Source organism: Berghia stephanieae, chromosome 1 (genome assembly GCF_034508935.2).
Source record: "Berghia stephanieae isolate SIO BIC M18660-M18661 chromosome 1, UCSD_Bste_1.3, whole genome shotgun sequence".
In the NCBI taxonomy this organism is placed as follows: domain Eukaryota; kingdom Metazoa; phylum Mollusca; class Gastropoda; order Nudibranchia; family Aeolidiidae; genus Berghia; species Berghia stephanieae.
The window spans coordinates 18,574,342-18,594,341 of record NC_088360.1 but is presented as its reverse complement, the minus strand read 5'-3'; the positions used below and the strand labels follow the sequence as shown (position 1 = coordinate 18,594,341).

Below are 20,000 nucleotides of genomic sequence, written 5' to 3'. Positions count from 1 at the left end.
TTATTGGTGGGAGTACAATTATGTTGTCGATTACACATTATGAAGGAGTACAATTATGTTGTCGATTACACATTATGAAGGAGTACAATTATGTTGTCGATTACACATTATGAAGGAGTACAATTATGTTGTCGATTACACATTATGAAGGAGTACAATTATGTTGTCGATTACACATTATGAAGGAGTACAATTATGTTGTCGATTACACATTATGAAGGAGTACAATTATGTTGTCGATTACACATTATGAATTCCAGAATGTAAAGCATCTTTTCAAAATGTGATAAAAAATAATTTATTCATTTTTTAAAAATCAAATTGAATCAATTTTATTTAGTCTTCAGTCATTTTCAAAATACATGTACATTACTTTCAATCTCCGATAACTTACTGAAACATGTGTAATAGAATGACCATTCTATCTAATGTTATTTGATTTTGTACTCTATTACTCTTTACTACTTGTCGCTACCATCACTATTTAAATGTATGCAAGTAATGCAAGACTGTGTGCCTCTGTGGTTGATATCAACATTCCTTTACTCGTGTGTGTTACTATGACCAATAGTACACTGTGTGTTGTGTGTTAAGCCCTTACACAGGTAGTCTCTCGATGTAGTACTATTTTTATCTTCGGCTGGGTGTGACTTCTGGCCTGATACTATATTTTTGTGTGCTTTCTTTCTTTCATCACTTCACATCGTTATAACTTCATTTTAACAACTATGAACATTTACAAATTTATATCACTAATTCTGGCAAATCATAGCTTTCTAGCCACCTACCTTGAGTCATAAATCTACTTTGTTCTTCTGTACACTTAATAATTGCTACTTAAATATTTCATACAGCCATAACGTTAACGCCTTTGATTACTTATTACGAGCTAAACATTTACTCTTTAACTCTGCAATTCACTATGATTGATTTTGTAGCATAACTCTTTAGTTTAGACTTATTCGTTCCTTCATACATGTCCTATGTTATTTGCATTAATTTGTTTAAATCATGAAGATGCACACAACTCGATCGAGTTTACTCACTTCAGTCTATGCATCCCTTTACCTGGACCAGTGACGTAGGTGCTTTCTCTGACGTCCGCGTTAAATCTATTTTTAACTGCTATGGCTAATATTAGATGATTCTGCCATTGATTCGTTTCATTCATTCATTGATCCATTCATTGCTACACGGCTATAGAATACGATACAAAAGAATGATCTGTCCCATTGATCCTGAATAAAGACTGCATCATTATTAGGGGAGGGCATCCGGGTCACCAAAAGGTCAACGATGCTTTAGGTTTTGAGAAGTCAGGTCATCGACGACTGAGAATTTCCCGACCTCCACTTAGTTCTCGATGCTTTTCTCGTCTCGAGAATCTTGGTCATCGACGCTTCTCGTATTGAGTCCCGAGTCCCGAGTCTCGAGACTATACTGCGCGAGCGACGCACGCGTTACTAACAATGTGTACTATCTGCGTTGTTCACCCCTCTCTCGTCGGCGATGATTCCAGCGAAGCTCGAGACTTTTTTGCGTCTCGATGCTTTTTTGAGTCTCGAGACTCAAAAAAGTCTCGAGCATCGCTCTAGTCATCGGTGCTTTCATTCAATACCTAGTCATTGGTATTGGGTATTGACGTTATATCATATTTTAAACAGCTAACAAAACACAAACGTCGTAAATAGATCAAAATAGTTATAGGTATCAATGTTTTATTATTATACAAAGTGAATTTATTTAATGTATTTTAAGTTTTAATACAAAAAAGCCATCCAAAGCTCAGTTGAAGTGCTACTTCTCGGGAATTCCCGACTTTTCCTTGGTCATCGAGTTCGGGAAGTTTTGAGTGTTGGTGGCCGATGACTTGAGGTATCATCGAGACTTCCGCTCGACACTAATCATTATACATCCTGGCCTTTGTTGTTTGATCGCCTCCACTACCCTGGAGTGGATGGGCTAGGACTCGGGTAGACTATGGTGTCTCCGGACTTGACTGTGGTGTGTGCTCTTCGCTCATGAAATCAACTCCCTACTTCTACTTCTGACACATGAAGTCATGCTACTATCACTAACAGTAGTACTAAACTGTCACTTCATTGTCTCGATCTATCTTCCTCACTTGAGCACCACCGCCGCAGTTACAGTCTGGAACTCTTAAGTCGACCCCGGGACCGAATCCATCCACTCCCACGGCCTCCACACTCTGCCAATACCACTACTACCACTCGCCGGCATCAACTACCCGGTTGTCTCCATCAGTATCACACTCGCCGGCATCAACTACCCGGTTGTCTCTATCACACTCGCCGGCATCAACTACCCGGTTGTCTGACTCTATTACACATGTCTTCATGACAAATCAGATCCATTTTTTTCCCAGCCTCTCTTTTAACTCAAGCCGCATTTTTGTGCAGTTTGTTGGGGTCTTTTTTACCAAGTTATTAATGAATTTCAATGTCAATAAATATTAAAACTTCATTCGTCCATGTTAAAAGTCTTTGAAGGAACAAATCAGCACACAATAAAGAATTATAAAAATCACTTTCTAGTTTCAGCATACTAAGGTAAATTACGTTGTCTTCAATGTATACATTTTACTTGACTTTACAAAGACACGAGTCTGTTCAATTTGACAACTTGATACTGATAACAATATATTATTAAATATAATTAAGTGCGAATACAACAAGTGATCATTCTTCATATATTACACTTTTGGCCCTGATTTGAGTATTGTCAAGTTGTAGAAGAGAAACATTAATATCATGAATATGAAACATGAAACATTTTATCATTTAATGAAGTGACATTTCAAATAAAATATTTTGCTTGATCTTCTTAGAAAATGGCATTTCTTGAAGTGATGTCACTCAGCACTGTGATTTTAAAGGGTTATCATTATTTCTTTTAAAAGCAATCATGATAAAGTACAGGAAATGATATGTTTATTTTCGAATCTAGGACATGGCATTGAATTTACAATAAAACCTAGCTATACTGACATGGTTGGGACCAGGGCATATTTGGCAGGAAAACAAATAATTTCATCATGGATATAACCTAAGGTTCTAGTCTTCTGATAAACGATAAGAGAATTGAGCTGTATAACATGATTTCACTAATTTAGCCATTTTAAAGGTCGTGAAAAAAAACAATTATTTGAGAGTGAGTATGTGATTGTCTCAACATAAAAAATGAGGCAAGAGTGACTGAAACAAAGATTTATTAAAAATGTAAATGCATGATAATAAAATAACGGTCAGTTTTAATTGAGTTTGTTAAATGGACAAGAAGTTTCAAATTTATTTTGAAGAAGAGGAATTTGGTGTAGGAATTTGAGGAAGAGGAGAGAATGAAGAAGAAGAAAATGAAAAAGCATATTATTTGTATGAGTCATTTAAACAACGGTAAGCTTACTTACGAATTATCTGAAATTTTTATGCCAATTATTTACAAAAAGAAATAGCATACCACCACCTGTCTAAAAATAATAATTAAACAAACAACTTGTAAAGGTTTGCTAAAAATGTAAAAGATTTAATTGGCAATGATGGCAAAGACATTCACTCAGTTGTAATTAAATTTCATCAACCGATTAAAAACATAAATTTTAAAATAATTGCGTCAACCATTAAAAAAATGTGCAAGTACAGTGCTCAAATCCTTCTCTTTCTCTCTCTGCTATGCTACTGATCTCACTCATTGCCAACTTAATGACAAACACTGACAATATAGAGTTAATGATACTTTTAATTGTTATACAACCTACTTGTTATACTATATTATCAAATTCTCTAGAGCTAAATCTAACGATATAATGGAGTTTTACTGTACAATACAATATCTTATTTTAAGCACCAATGATCATGTTAAAATACATCTCTTAGTCTTATATAGAACATCAGGATAAAAGCTCACTGGTCGTACATTGAAATAAAACATAGCATTATCAACAAGATGAAAAAAAAAAATTGAGCACTCTCGAAACACTCAATCAAGGCATATATATAATATATAAACATGATTAAAAATAGCACCTTACATGTCACAATGCATTTGAAACAAATTGACATCAACAACTACAAATAGATGCTTCTGTTTCTTGCAGGCATACTTGACCATAATATCCATATAATTTCACCGTCATTCTCATCCCTGTCAAGAGTCAGTTTGACAAGGGATTCCCAAACTACTTTTACTTGCAACAACATTAATCTGAAATTTCATCGTCATTCCATTATAAACACATTCACTGCCATTAACATCTTTTTTTTTATCACCATTGATCAACTAATTATCTAATATAAATGACTATATTATCATTCAATTTTTGCCCTTTTCAATTGTAATTTTGTGATTAAAAGTACATTTTCATATACCCTAAAAGAAAACTTTGAACTGAGTGGAACTCTATATGATAAAGATTACAAATTGGCAGAGAATATTGTCTAGAGAGGCAAGTCTGGCTGTTGGTATTTGTTGCCTCTTGTTTGATTTCCTGATTTTTTTTAAATTGACTGATTTAGAAGAGTTTGCTATATTTATAAAATGACAAATAAACTATTCATGGATCATAGTCGAGACAAAATACAAAGAAATCTCAGATTTTTTTACATATATTGTCTTAAAAGTCTCATTAAAAAATTAGCATTGAAAATATAAAATATAATGATTTTATATTATTGTAAATATAAGAAGATAAAAGTATATAATTTAAAAAATAAATCAGAACTCATCCCTTTTCCTTTTGTCCTTATTCAAATTGCCATCTTTCGTACTTTGAACAGCTTTATCTATAGCTGCTTGAATATTGGGATACAGCTGGTCTGGACTAATGGAAGGGCCCCATGCATTGATCACATGACCATTGTGATCTACAAGATACTTCCAAAAATTCCATGTCGGAGTCTGCCCAGCCTCCTCTGAGGATAGACAGGAAAAATCTAGCATAATAAAACGTAATCTAACACATCAAAACGGTGTAATATTGGGATGAACCAGATGCTAAAAAAAAATTTTTAAAGTTAAAATGACAAGAAATATTAAATTTTACATTTTGTCCCTTAAAGAAATTATATAACATTGTACTAGTATACATGAACTTTGTCACTTTTATGTCATTGTAACACGCCAAGAGCCTGTTTTATAAAACGGGATAATCTGTGCTTAACAAATGAACATTATTATTATTATTATTATTATTATTATTATTATTATTATTATTATTATTATTATTATTATTATTATTATTATTATTATTATAATCATCATCATCATCATTCTTATCATTATTATATACATCCTCCTCGATATAACATAAAAACTTAGCCCAAGTCTCATATTTTCAATTTTTAGCATTCAACTCACTCTGCTATAAAAATTTTTGAGGCAGAAGGTCATAAATGATTGCTGCATTCAAAATTGTCCTTAATTGTTTTGATAGTTTGAAGTTAAAGAAAGTGACAAAAATAGTGAAAGTAAAGAAAAATAAACTCTGGTATGGAAATGGAATTTATCCTGGCTTCTGTAGTATTAAATGGACAATAAAAATTGCTTTCTTCCCTTTTAATAGGAAGTTGGTCTGTTCTCCACCAGATTCAGCTACCATATCACTGGTGTCAGGACCCCCTCCCCCTCCCTCCCTAACTTGGGTCAAAATCAGTCCCTTTGCCAGTTAGACCGGTGCTGTAACAACTCACAGCCCACAAAAACAATAAGAGCAACATGAATGAAAAATATAATAATTATAAAGTCCGAAATTAGTATGGTAAACTTAGTGGGATTTTTTTTCTTTACAATCTGTAGACAATAAAATCTTATACACGGTATTTCCTAAGCCTTTAAAAAAATGTGAGTTCTTGTAGCTTTAAATCATTGTTTTATGTTTTACTGATTGTTTAAAGATTATTTTCTTTTGTATTATTTATCTACCCCTGAGACCAATACAGCAGACAATCAATATAAGACAGTGCAATGAAATGAAAAATATATTTTAAAATATGATGAAAAAATAAAGGTAACAAAGACAATGAAAAACAGAGAGAGAGAAGAAAAAATAGAATTGAGGGAAAACATAAACAAACAACAACAACAAAAAAGGTGGAAACGTATGGGGAAGGGGGAATAGGTGGAATAATACCTTAATCCTAAAAATTATTGAGTGTATATTACTCATATAAGAGAAGTATGTTCTACTAACTTATTAAATGAACCCATGCCGGATTAGCACCCTCATTCACGACATCAACTTTGGCAAACAATGGGAAATTAGCTCCCATTCTATTATAGACAAAGTCCATAATTTCTTGTGGTGTCTGTGAGAGAAATAAAAATAAAAATAGAAAAAAATATATCAGGTGGACAAACATGATTCTATCTTGTATAAACCAATATTAGACTAAGAACAATAAAGTATGAATACATTAATTGATAGTCAAGTTCAAGTTTTTTAATAAAAATTAAATAATATCAAGCTCATGGATGCCGAATTATTTTTGGAAAAACCCTGACAATCAGCAGAGCATCACATCTCGGCTAAAACAAACCTTGTAGAGTTTTTAAATGAAGCAAACAGTAACATCTCTTTTACCATCCCCTATTCTTTGCAAATGTACGGGGCCTTTGTTGCATCATTTCTAATAATATATTACTGTCGAGAAGAAGGACCTTGCGTCAGTGACCTTCTTGGCCTTCTCTGTGCGGCTATGTGGTCTTGTGGTATGACACTCGCTTTCAGATCAGAAGGTCCCGGGTTCGAGGCTCGATCGGCGCATAGTTGAGTCCTTGGAGAAGGCTCTTTACTCACATTCTCTCACCATACTCAGGTGTAAAATGAGCACCTGGTCGTTAACAGCGTTGTCTCTGTCCGAAAAAAATTATAACATCACCTAACAGGATCATGTCCCATCCTAAATGTTAAAGGTTGCTGTTGGCCAAGGACCCCTTGTAAAGCGCTTTGAGCACAGTTAGTGGATATTGCGCTATATAAAAAAACGCTCAAAAGCTCAATTCTTGGAGATAAGAAAATTGCTGAAGTGTGAACTGGTGGTACAAAGGGAGCTGGTGGGACTGACCAAATGTCTTTAGCTTCTTGCTTTTTATGATATTTTGATTGCCTTCAAGAACTATCTTCTTTGGAATTGAGAAAAAATCTTCAAGAGGTTGTTCTTCTGGGATGCAGTTGAGCTGATGCATGCTGTTTGCATATAATATACAGGATACTTGTCTAATAGTGAGGCTATGTCGTCTTGTGGTATGACACTTGCTTTTGGATCAGAAGGCCCTGGGTTCGAGCTTCGCTCGGCATATAGTTGAGTCCTTGGAAAAGGCTCTTTACACACGTTCTCTCACCATACTCAGTTGTAAAATGAGTACCTGGTCGTTAACAACATTGTCTCTGTCTAAAAAAACTCGTAATATCGCCTAACAGGCATCATGTCTCGTTCTACATGTTACGTGTTGCTGTTGATCAGGGACCCCTGTAAAGCGCTTGAGCACGTTTAGTAGTATCCCTACAAACCATTAGAGCCAAAGCTATTTTTTAAAAAATGAAAACAAAAACTAACCAATACCTGAACACGATCTACATCACGTTTACAATAGACCTATTTCTCCAAGAAAAACTAGAACTCATTCTACATTTAAATGTACAACCTTAGCTGTTATAGTAGATTAAATTGGAGATATAATGATTCGGATGTTTAAGATTAAATCTAAGAATTCTGATCATAAAGTGTACACAAAGCAAAGATCAATATGAAACATCCTTTATTTGGATTCTACAATAAGACTCAAAGGATGCGGCAAACTTTTGTCCAATGAAAGAGTATGTGTGATTGCATTGAAATTATGCAAAAGGGTGCATTATGCAAGTTGAGTTAATGGTTAAGTATGCAGATAGAAATTTAAAAAACAGGTTCTAGCCAAGACTATCTCAATATCAGACATCATTGATTTATAAATGAAGACGGAGAATAATATTCATAAATCTTAACATTACATGTATATATGATTGTTAGGAAAAGAAGGGTATAAATGTACTCTCCGTTAACTTCTAAAATCTGCATTATAATACAAGGCGACAGTCACTTTAAAAGAAGCTGTCATCAGTAGTGGTTAAGGAAACAAATGACCCATTGGTTGAACTGTCAATATAATTCACTCTTCCTTTTATTTTTGGTGAGAGTGCTTTGAACTGTGACATAATATTTAGGTCAGAGCCAGGCTAAGACTATACAAAGGCTATTATTTAACTTGCATATCTCCCAGTTTTACTACTTACCCCTGGTTCCTGGGCACCGAACTGGTTACACGGAAAAGCTAGAACATTAAATTTGTTTGTTTCATCAAATAATTTCTGCAAGAGGGTCAACATTTTGTAATGCCCATCAGTGTACCCACACTGACTTGCAACATTTACTACAAGAGATACCTGGAGAAAAGATAAAATTTAAACAAGGTCACATATATAATTTTTCAATGTTATTTGTATAGTAATTAGCATAGACAGCAGAAATGCTCCATTGTTAGTGACAGCCAAGAATATTGAATTGAGACCCTCTTGGCTTCTTGTACCAAAAACAAATTTTAAAAAACTTGGTGATAGAGCATTCCTTTGTTTTGGTCCACCAACTTGGAATATTCTTCCACCAGGGCTAAGGAAATCAGGCAGTCTGGCTGTTTTAAAACCTAAATTAAAGATACTTTTTCTAGGGAGCAATTTCTACATATCTAGTGTTTTTAATGTAAAAGGGACTGTGTGTGTGTGTGTGCGCGCATGCGTCTGCGTTTGTAAAGCGCTTAGACTGCTGTATGAATTAGGGGATATATAAGTGTCTGTGATTATCATTAATGTCAAAATATCATAGAGGACACATTTGAATATTATTAATTGACATTGACATGCAAATTGTCTTGAATACCATACCTTTCCAGAGTATTCGTGCAAGGAAATAATGTTGCCTGTAATATCCATGACTGGAAAGGAGTAAAAACTAATATCTTCATTGTCATCTCCATGTCCCAAGTTTTCATTGTCTCCCTCAACAATCATAGTTCCAAGGAAGAGAATTGATACTAACATCAAAAATTGTAACAAGTCCATGGTTACCTTTGTGAAAAAAAGAAAATTATAATAATGAACGAGACCTGTCTCATAAACAATTTTCTTTTTGTTGTACCTTTAAAATCACAAAACATATCACATAGTGATACCTACTTCAAAATAGTCACCATCATATTCCAATCATTTCTGCCACCTACTGATTAGATCAGTAGAATCTAAGACTAAAATGCAAGGAATGGCATAGCGACATCTATCATCTAAAAAGTCGATGCTTTATCAATTTCTCCCACAATTTATATTGTGAATGGTAAATAAATCTGTGCAGGAAGATAAAACAAAAGAAAATAAAAAAGATTTTTTAAACAGTGGGTGATGTTCCATGGATAATATCTATTACATTTACATGTATCACAAACAGTGAATTTGTTTTGAAGAAGGGATCTGCTTTTATCAAACTAAATCTCTTTCAACTGTATTTTCAGAATTCAAACTTGAACAGACATCTAATCTGTGAGTAACCGATCTTGTTAGATCAAGTTAGAGCATAAGAAGACAAGATAGAAGACATTCAAATTCAAATTCAATGACAACAATAAGGACAATGATAACTTGGGAGTGGGAGTTGGAGGAGAGTGGTGCCAGTGAGGAGTTTGTGTTTTGTTTCTTTTCTAATTTATCTATTTCCTTTCTTTTCTTTCGTTGGCATGGCATTATATCATAATCATAGGTTTAGATATCTAGATATCTAGACCTCTTAAGTCCTAAATTAGTAGAGTGAAAGTGAAAGTGAAAGTTAAAAAGTGATCTCTATATTGATTTAAGTTTCATTATTGCCGTTCAAATATTGAGAGAAAGAAAAGTGAAAAATCAAGGTTTGGTATACTTTAATCCCTGAGTCTTTAAATAAACGCTTGGCTTAAGGTGACTTGGCACTAGGCGATAGGCGAAGCATCGAAAGAGACACAACAAAAACGAAAGAATAACAACCGCAAGTACAGTTGTCACCAGTTTTCGAAGTTGTAACGGCGGTATCTTGGATCGCAATTTACGTGATTTCTGCGCTGTTGCTGATGATGCTGAAGGTGATGATGATGTAGATGATGATGATGTAGATGATGATGATGATGATGATGATGATGATTGATGTTATGATGTGATGATTATATTGATGATGCTGACAGCAGTGCCAACGACGATAATAAATATAAATTTATCAGTTGAATACAATTGCTTTATATCCATTCTCCCCCCCCCCCCCCCCCCCACACACACACATTTTAGTTTCCTCCTTTCTGCTGATAATAACCAACAATAATTAATTTGCTCTAGTCCAAAACATTGTCATAGTGGAAATTATCAAAAGAATTGTGTGTGACGCCACACTTTGATATTACATAATTTAAAGAAAAATATAGATAATGTAGAACTTTTAAATGAGCAATGATATATAGGAACAAGAGATGAAGTGAGTAGGAAAGTGCCAGAAGACAATAGAGAATAACATTTCGCGGCGGTGATGGGTGTTTGAACCCGCGACCTTACTGGTACGACAACTCCGCCTGGCCGGGAAGAGTGTGACTCTACCGTATGAGCTATCCACGATCCCAAATGATATATAGGGCGTTTCAAAACTCAGATTTTCTTGATTGATTAGGGTTGAATGCCAACATTTCACAAGTAGGTACATTATTGCCTCTAACACGAATCAGCAGTTGCACAATTTTCGAGTGGCACAGTTTGTGTCGATGGGAGTTTTGAAGCTAGCAGAGCGGAAAAAGTGTCGCATACTTTTCCCTTCAAATGGTACTAAGATGACCTTTACCCTTAACGCTGAGTCAGAGATTCCCTGACATAAGTTTTCATACCCCGCCCCTCTTTTCAGATAAAGCTGTTTTGCTTGAGTTGATAATGATGATAATATTATTAAAAGCTTATTCATTTTTGTCTGGCAAAATTCAATGTTAACTAAAAATCCCGATATTGTTTCCACAGTGTAAACAAATTCAAAAAAATTTTATTTAGTTTTAAAACACCCATTGTAATTTCCAAAGTGACCCTTTGAAACACAAATTGAATATTTATACATTTTAAGATTCTTTCATTTTTATAAAAAAAAGTGGTCCTATCAATGATTATTGGTAACTAATAACATACTAATAAGTCAGGGCAAACGATGGGTAATTCAACGATGTCACAGATAGATTTAAGACATATAAATTTGCATATGCTCGTCTTGATAGGAATGCTAGTCTGTGATGAAAGCTTTTAATGTTGCTAACAAATACAAGAAGAACACAACTTTAGAATAAAATAAAGAATTATATTATTGTAAACCAACGTGATCTTGCAATAATTAATCGAATTTTCTATGCAAAGGTCAAGATGTGAGAGAGCTCTTTTATCTTTAAAAACAACTCCAGTTACCAAGCCTTTTTCTTTGCTTTTTCTTCTGTGAACTGTGAAGTGGGTTTGGCTGGCTGAGAACTGAGTAAACTTTGCTGGTCAACCATACTGTCACTGTCTTTTATCATCAGTTATGATGTCGTGTTAGTGAAGTTTCATTTTCACAAAGGATAAATAAAAAAATATAAGATACAACAAACAAAACTTCATCATTATAACCATGTCTTTGAAGGTAAGAATATTTTATCAGACATCGTCATCGATTTCACCCTCGAATGGTCAACTCCCAACTAAGTTCCAGTGAGTTTCAATTTCAGTTCCCCAAATCATAAAATTTCATTTTTAAAATTAAAAGGCTAAGACAATCACAATACTTTTTTTCAATTCTGAGTGGCTCGGTTCATGAAAAAAGTCTTCTTTCGACACAGCTAAGTGAAAATACCAAATTGAGAAATTAGAATTAGAGAGCAGGCACCGATGTGTAGACTACTTGAAGTACTTGTAAAGTTAAAGATCTGAACAAGTTTATGAAGAATCTACGACGGTGCCAGACAAAGCAAGAAATCAAGTCTGAGGTTCGATCCCCAATCAAGGAAAACTGATTTTTGGGGGGGATAGTTTTTTCTTTTTTTTTTCTTTCTTGTCATTTATACACTTGATTTGTTATTGTTCAGATCTTTCGTGAAAATAGTATGAATATGAGTATGAATGAAGCAGATATGATTATGATGCATAGTATTAGTATGAGCTAAGATGTTGCACTGCCTGGTGCAGCACTCTTCTCTCTAAACTATTCTCTCAAAAATACGTCCCCATATTCGGTCAAATTTGAGATATTTTTGCCTTCACTTTAAATAAAAAGGTTTGTTTTTTTTGCAAAAACAGCTTACTTTATGCCATTGTAAGTCCCCATTCTAATGCACTTACAAATTTTAACTCAGCTCAAGTGGTTAAGCTATCTTGACATTCTTAAACAACTTTGATGATGTCACATCAGGAATTTGTCATCTGTATAACCACAATTATCCATCCTTTTGGGAAGAAGAATGCATAAATTTATTTGTCGATCAGAGATGACAATATTAAAACTCCAGATTTTATCGTTATTTACAAACTTTGATTTGTTTTGATTGAAAAGGTTGGTTTTATAAATTTGAATGAGATGAACAGGGGTTACAAGTGAAATGAGAATTGAACATGATAGTCACAAATGCTGTTAATTTTCTGGATAATCTGTTTTTATTCATTTGAACCACACTTAAAGGGTAAAACTTTTAAAATATTAATGTAACAATATACATTGAGAGTTCAACTACCCACACCTAAATTTAATTGCAAATCGTATGAGACATTTAGTAATTCGACTCTCCTTCACCTTTCCAAATCAAGGTCAACCAATCATTTTTCATCCTCAATCATACAAGTAACAACTCCACACAGACAAGTATACATAATTGTGACTGTGAGTGGTGAGAACAGATGGACTTGCCTAAGCTTTCATCATGTTCTCATCTATTTTTCAGTCAAATTCCATTTGGCCGTTAATGCTTCTGATATTTTCAAGCAGGAAGTTCCATATTCGTATGATGCTTGGGAAATTAAGTTGAGATGAGCATAGCTTGAGACTTCAGGACCTGGTATTAGTGCAGTTTTCTTTGATTTGAAATCAGGTTATCATTTGGGATCATTGCCAGTTCCTGCTGGAACTAAAAGAGGACCTTGGCTTTTTGGATGGCACATGTTTCATGTAATGGTGATCAGTTTGCACTCTCGTGCATCTCACTGATGCTTTCAGTCCTTCCGTAGTCGTTTACAAACAAACCTGCACACTTTGTTTTGAAATTTTTCAAGCTGTTCCGCCTGATTTTGACTCTAATAGTCCCAAACACATTCACTATATTCTAAAATTGACAATAAAAGACTTTACAGCAGGTTCCTCTGACGCTCCTTGGACAAAATTGTACATTTCTATGATTATATTTTGTGCTTTATGTGTGTCACCCTTTTACACACTGCTTGACTATGATATTTGCACTTATACACAGGCATTTTGATAAGATATCTGTGGACGACGAGTGAAGCAAGAAATTTTAAAATCTTAAATTGACAGGATAGATCAAAGTATAACTTTTGAAATTCATCAAGGATTTTTTCTGTAAGGATGCTTTTATTGGAGAATGCAATCCATCTCCAATATTTAACAGCTTTAAAGTTAGGAGAGTAAGAATTAATGTTTTTCTTATTTTAGATAGTTAACTGTAATAGTTGACTATAAGAGTGACTAATATTGCACGACATAGCCCTTCAGTCTACCAATTTTCATTCTCTATCTTTTTTGAGGAGGTTTTCGTCTTGTGAGCTAAAAAAATTGTTGGCTTCTTTGCATCAGCACTTTATTATTATTCATGATCACATTCGATATTGAAGGGTTTTTCATCTCATAATCTAAGTCAAAGATTGATTGGCTTCATTGGGTTAGCACTCAACTCACTACTCATTCTAGCATTGTGAGTGATTTTTCACATGACACCTTAAATTAAAGCACATTTTCACCAGGTCAATCAAGGTATTTTTTTTTAAACGAGCTTTTATATAGGGCAATATCCACTACACATGCTCACAACTCACTACTCATTCTATCATTGTGAGTGATTTTCCACATGACACCTTAAATTAAAGCACATTTTCACCAGGTCAATCAAGGTATTTTTTAAAACACGAGCTTTTATACAGTGTAATATCCACTACACATGCTCAAAGGGCTTTACAATGGGTCCCTAGCCAATAGCAACACTTAACATGTAGAATAAGGCATAACGTGTGTAAGGCAATATTACATTTTTTATTTTTCTGACAGAGACAACACTTAACGGTCAGTTACTCATTTTACACCTGTGTACAGTGAGAGAATGTGAGTAAAGAGCCTTTTCCAAGGACTCAGCTATGCGCTGCTCAGAGCGGGGTGAACTTAATGTTTCCTTTTCCAGTTCCTAATGAAAATCATTCAGACAGAATGACAACAGACAAGTCACATTCAAAGTGTGTATGTGTCTCTGTGTTATGCATGCATTATTGTTTGCAGAGATCTAAGATTATTGTCGTGGCCATTTTGTTATTACCTGACCTGTTTTTGTTGTTGGTCTTGTCTGACAAAAAAAAACTATGTTCACTGAGCTAAATTTACTCATATAATACAAAGTCTGTAGAATGTATGGGTAAATTATAACTAGACTGTATTACAGACGAACTCACTATCATTCTGAGGTTTTAGGTAATGTAGCATCAATGACAATGAAGATTGCTCTGAATGTATTTGGATCTGATGCAAATAAATCTATCCACTAATTATACACTGGGTGGATATTGACGCAGTGCTCATAGTCTTAATTTAATATATTTTTCTATTCTAAACGTCCATTTTCCTAAGCATCTTATATAAAATAAATCAGGGCATACTGAAGAGAATTTCATATGATATATCAGGCTAGTCCATTTTATTGGGGGTCCCAGGCTCGAGCCCCAATTCAGGAACTTTAGTCTTAGTTATTTTCCTTGGATAAGATTATTAAATATTAACCTCTCATCTGCTCCCTCGAACAATGTAGGTGCTCCCTGTTGACAGTAGACATTATTTTTTGGACTATCTACATTCTTTCAAGGGATGCTTGGGCATATTTGTTATTATTTAATCATACGGGTCCAATTCATCACATAAAAACTTTATTCCCTGGTGTGTCCTACTTTAGTTTGAAATGTTCAATCTCTGCATTTCTGTCACTCAGAACAAAACAAAAATTATATACCATTTATTGTCTTGTGACTAAATTAGAATTTATATTTAGTATACATATTTATTTAGTTTGGAATTTAAATTACCCTTAAATTCTGTGAGTAAAAATATACTTGACAAATTATGATATGTTGATGTCTACAGAAAGAAACTCCATCAGATCAGCAATTGCACCTAGCTGCTCTTCAAGGAAACTTGGAGCAATTGAAAATTACATTAGGTTCTGGTCGTGTACATGTGGATTGCAAAGACAAGGTAAGTTTCACATTAAAAAACTACAATTTGCATATGCATGTGGGCTTACTTATTATTGACTGAATTGATACGTTCTGATTTGATGATGGAGATCTTCAGTAGTTGTAGGAAATGTAATGCTAAATGAAGTTTGCCGACGTATGTCAGGTAAACAAACAAAAGGGAAACGGAAAATTTACAAAATACTGAGTTGAAATTTTGGTGACTTGTCGCCTAATAATTTAATTTAAGTATTTATTTGAAATTACCTGGATTGGAAAATGGCAATACAGTAATGAGGGGGAAAAACCTTGTTGAAATCTAAGTAATGAATTTTTCAATCTTTAAACATTTTGTTTGCAAGATGTATAGTTATATAAAGTATACTGTCATGATGGCTAGGGAATTATATAAAACATCTAGTTGTATTGCCTCATTAGAGAGAGCTTAGATCATAGGAAACCAAAAGACATAATTTGCAGTATAACTAAAATCTATGAAAGCACAATCAAAATTCATGATTTTATGATCATTAAACATCTTTACTTTAATTGCCTTCTCAAATTATCAGTGTTACAATTTCAATCTTACACACCATTTATTTACTTTTTTTTTTTTTTTACCATTTTAAAAAACAATGAAAATATAAGCATTATGTTATGATAATAATATTGGCATAAGTAATGTTGAGAGAGTTGTGTAAATGAATGATCTCCTGACTTAAACATAAACCCAATGAACTATGCAATATTGTACTTGTCTTGATGGCAGTCATAAAGACACTGAAGGGATAAGCCTCACAACGCCCAAGGAAATAAATAAAGACATTATTTTCATGTTCTAATGCAGTTGTGCTCATTTATTGACATTCCCTGACAGATTAAAACAAAACAAAAGCCGCTTAATTGAATAAACTACTTTGGACACACTTCACCTAATGTGCTAGATGAAATAGATTTGTCATCCAGTAAAACATGTGACAGTGTGTGATGCAATTCTGACCAGCTGCCCATAGTTTGCCAGGCAGAGTGATTAACACCTGATAATATAAGGGTTATCTTATAAGTTATCTTATAAGACTCAGTTCATGTAATACCCCCCCCCCCCCCACACACACACACACACACACTTCTTTAGTCAGCACCGGTGGGAGTGAAATAGCAAGGGGAAAAAAGGTAAATTATTGGCTCGCTCATTTCGCAAACTTTCAACAAAATTATATCGAAGTGGCTAGCCGTACTTAAGGACGGGTAGACTGGCAGGCTAGCCGTCATTAAGTACGGCTAGCCTTTTCCAATTAATATAATTAATATCCGCACACATCAGATATTACACAAGACCCTGAAGTACCAGAATTTTGTCATTTCAAGGGGTTTATAACCTCTTCATGTGATAGATTAAATTTCAAGCAAGCAAACAATACAATCTTATTACTTATAAAATCTTATTCATTCTTCATGGACATTAAATTGCTGGCGATGTTAATATGCAATGTAAGCTTTATGTCATTGAATAGTAAAGCCACAAACGTTTTCCAATCTTTCCAATAATCTGTGGCTAGTCATATTGGTTTATGTCGTCATGGACCATATCGCGTTTGATTCTGTTGTAATATAATGTTTTCTTCTTCTTCTTCTTCTTCTTCTTCTTCTTCTTCTTCTTCTTCTTCTTCTTCTTCTTCTTCTTCTTCTTCTTCTTCTTCTTCTTCTTCTTCTTCTTCATCTTCTTTTTCTTATTTTATTATTATTATTATTATTATTATTATTATTATTATTATTATTATTATTATTATTATTATTATTATTATTATTATATTATTATTGATTTATTTGATTAATTCTTTGGATTGCGTCAGTGCCCATACATTATACATATCAATAATAACAGGAAATCTTGATAACTATAATATCATTCCCTGCCCTTAATTAGAATGAAATCCACGACTCTTTTCAAATGCTAATGAATCAATGCCAATAACTCTACATTCTTTCGGTGCTGATTGCTGCTTGGCTGTCAGCCTACCGCAATACTGCCATACGCTGATAGTAAAACGAAACGGGTTTTTAAAATTTTGGTCAGAAAATTCGTCCTTCAAATATCAATCGATTAGAATGACCCTTATTTCAAAAGTACGATTGGACTTCTTAGTCCTAGTTTTAGAATCTTTTTTCTTATTATTATTATTAATTTTTTTTTTTCGTTCTTGGAAAGATTAGGGTCTTTTTAATCGATCAATATTTGAAGGACGAGATTTCTGGCCAAAATTTAAAAAATGTGTTTTGTTTGGGGTTTTTTAGAGTATGGCAGGAAAAAAATTCTATTGATTAGATTTGAATCGCCAGAGTTCTTTAAGACACGTTACATAAGAAATCTACCATACTGTGACATAACACATTTTAAGAAAAAATTAGCCAGAAAATATTTAATTCTTTCATTGATAAATGGAAATGAGCTCCAACTCATTAAAAAGTCTTTAAACCTGAGATATTAGTTTTAGTTTTAAGATAAAGACAATCTATCTGGCAAGCAGGAGGTTATCTCAATCTATCGATTTATATGAAGTAAACGTTTTAATTTCTGGCCAAAATTCAAAAGGGTGTATTTTCATAATTTTTTCAACAAAAATGAACTCATAAAACAAAATATTAAAAAAAAAAAAAGAATTGAAAGGTTTTATTTTGTAGTAAGTTACAGGTGTGTGTATCAAATAAAACCGCAGCTAATCAGCAACGGCTAGTGTGTCTGTTATATTTTATTTTATTTTATCGTTGTGCTTTTTCTCTTTGTTATAGTTACACCCTCTTTTCGTTATCATCATATTTTCTCTCCTTTTGTGGGTAATGAAATTGATCATGTCTGTGAATTTATGGAAGTTTTGCATTTAGTCTTCATAAAGTGCCTCGATTATTATTTTAAAAACTTCTTTTGTTTCTATTAACAAGATATGAAGTGAATAGAAAAGTGCCAGAAGACAATAGAGAATAAAAATTTTTTCGCGGCGGTGGTGGGGTTTGAACCTGCGACCTTATTGGTACGACAACTCCGCCTGGCAGGTGAGAGCGTGGCTCTACCGTGTGAGCTATCAACGAACAAAAATTCGTTTCAAACTCAAAGTCATTACTAGATCCCTCTCTCACCCACTTCTTGAGACCGCCGATTCGTTCGTACCCCACATCGCGAATAATTTTGACCAGCAGTTAAGCTTAATAGCCAATATTCTCAACACAAACATATAACATAGAAACGATTGAGACTTGTCTTCTGGCACTTTTCTATTCACTTCATATCTTGTTGTTACCAACATAAGTGCCTTCTCCACTCACTTTTCTGAATTAAAAATTCACCCCATACACCGGAGCATACTCAATGTCTCAATCGTTTCTATGTTATATGTTTGTGTTGAGAATATTGGCTATTAAGCTTAACTGCTGGTCAAAATTATTCGCGATGGTGGTGTACGAACGAATCGGCGGTCTCAAGAAGTGGGTGAGAGAGGGATCTAGTAATGACTTTGAGTTTGAAACGAATTTTTGTTCGTTGATAGCTCACACGGTAGAGCCACGCTCTCACCTGCCAGGCGGAGTTGTCGTACCAATAAGGTCGCAGGTTCAAACCCCACCACCGCCGCGAAAAATTTTATTCTCTATTGTCTTCTGGCACTTTTCTATTCACTTCATATCTTGTTGTTACCAACATAAGTGCCTGCTCCACTCACTTTTCTGATTAAAATAGTTCTACTCCTGCATAATCGAGGTGATACTCAATGGCTCAATGTTTATCATTGTTATAATGTATTGTATGAGAATATTGGTATTAGTTATGCTTCAATAATTATTCGCGATGGATGGTGTATGAGATCAGGCGGTTCAAGAATGTGGGTGAGAGAGGGATCTAGTAATGACTTTGAGTTTGAAACGAATTTTTGTTCGTTGATAGCTCACACGGTAGAGCCACGCTCTCACCTGCCAGGCGGAGTTGTCGTACCAATAAGGTCGCAGGTTCAAACCCCACCACCGCCGCGAAAAAATTTTTATTCTCTATTGTCTTCTGGCACTTTTCTATTCACTTCATATCTTGTTGTTACCAACATAAGTGCCTGCTCCACTCACTTTTGTTTCTATTGAAACATGAGTTCTATGTTATTTTGTTCTCCTTCTGCATAATTGAGGTGACTGAACGATGAGAGATGGGGGAATTGATTTATCAAAATTGCAATAATGATAACGATAACAACCTTTAATGATATAACCCTCTGGTACGAGTTATGATTTATACTGACATTATGTCACCGGACTCATGTGTGAAATGAGTACCAGGGCGATTAAACAAAAAATATCGTTGTCTGTCGGGGGAAAAAAATTATAGTATAGCGCTTCACAAGCGTCAGATCTTGTCTTGCACGTTACGTGTTGCTGTTTCTTTGATCTAGTCCTTTTTTTTTTTTTTTTTTTTTGCCTCTACCTAACCCTTTGTCTCACAGTGCATTAAAGACTCAACTTACCG

At 34.1% G+C, this 20,000-nt stretch overlaps 2 protein-coding genes across 3 annotated transcripts in view; one reads left to right on the top strand and one right to left on the bottom strand.

The window, feature by feature from the left end:
• Positions 1-1,697: 1,697 nt before the first annotated feature.
• LOC144969532 (glutathione peroxidase 7-like) lies at positions 1,698-10,737 on the bottom strand. Of its 2 annotated transcripts, none has more exons than XM_078908676.1 (5): positions 10,613-10,737; positions 8,933-9,115; positions 8,288-8,437; positions 6,206-6,320; positions 1,698-4,928 (listed from the first exon to the last, which is right to left on the bottom strand). In XM_078908676.1, exons 2-5 carry the CDS (start codon positions 9,107-9,109, stop codon positions 4,732-4,734), a joined length of 639 nt encoding a protein of 212 aa, XP_078764802.1. In that variant the 5' UTR covers positions 9,110-9,115; positions 10,613-10,737; the 3' UTR covers positions 1,698-4,731. The 2 variants fall into 2 exon arrangements, with proteins under 2 accessions (XP_078764802.1, XP_078764794.1); XM_078908668.1 differs by lacking the exon at positions 10,613-10,737 and adding an exon at positions 9,954-10,043.
• Positions 10,738-11,516: 779 nt separating this feature from the next.
• The window catches only part of LOC144969525 (uncharacterized), a 28,773-nt gene continuing 20,289 nt past the window's right edge, over positions 11,517-20,000 (top strand). Inside the window, exons 1-2 of the mRNA XM_078908657.1 lie at positions 11,517-11,705; positions 15,408-15,518. Coding sequence (XP_078764783.1) covers positions 11,694-11,705; positions 15,408-15,518 — 123 coding nt within the window. The 5' untranslated portion in view covers positions 11,517-11,693. The remainder of the gene's footprint in view (positions 11,706-15,407; positions 15,519-20,000) is intronic.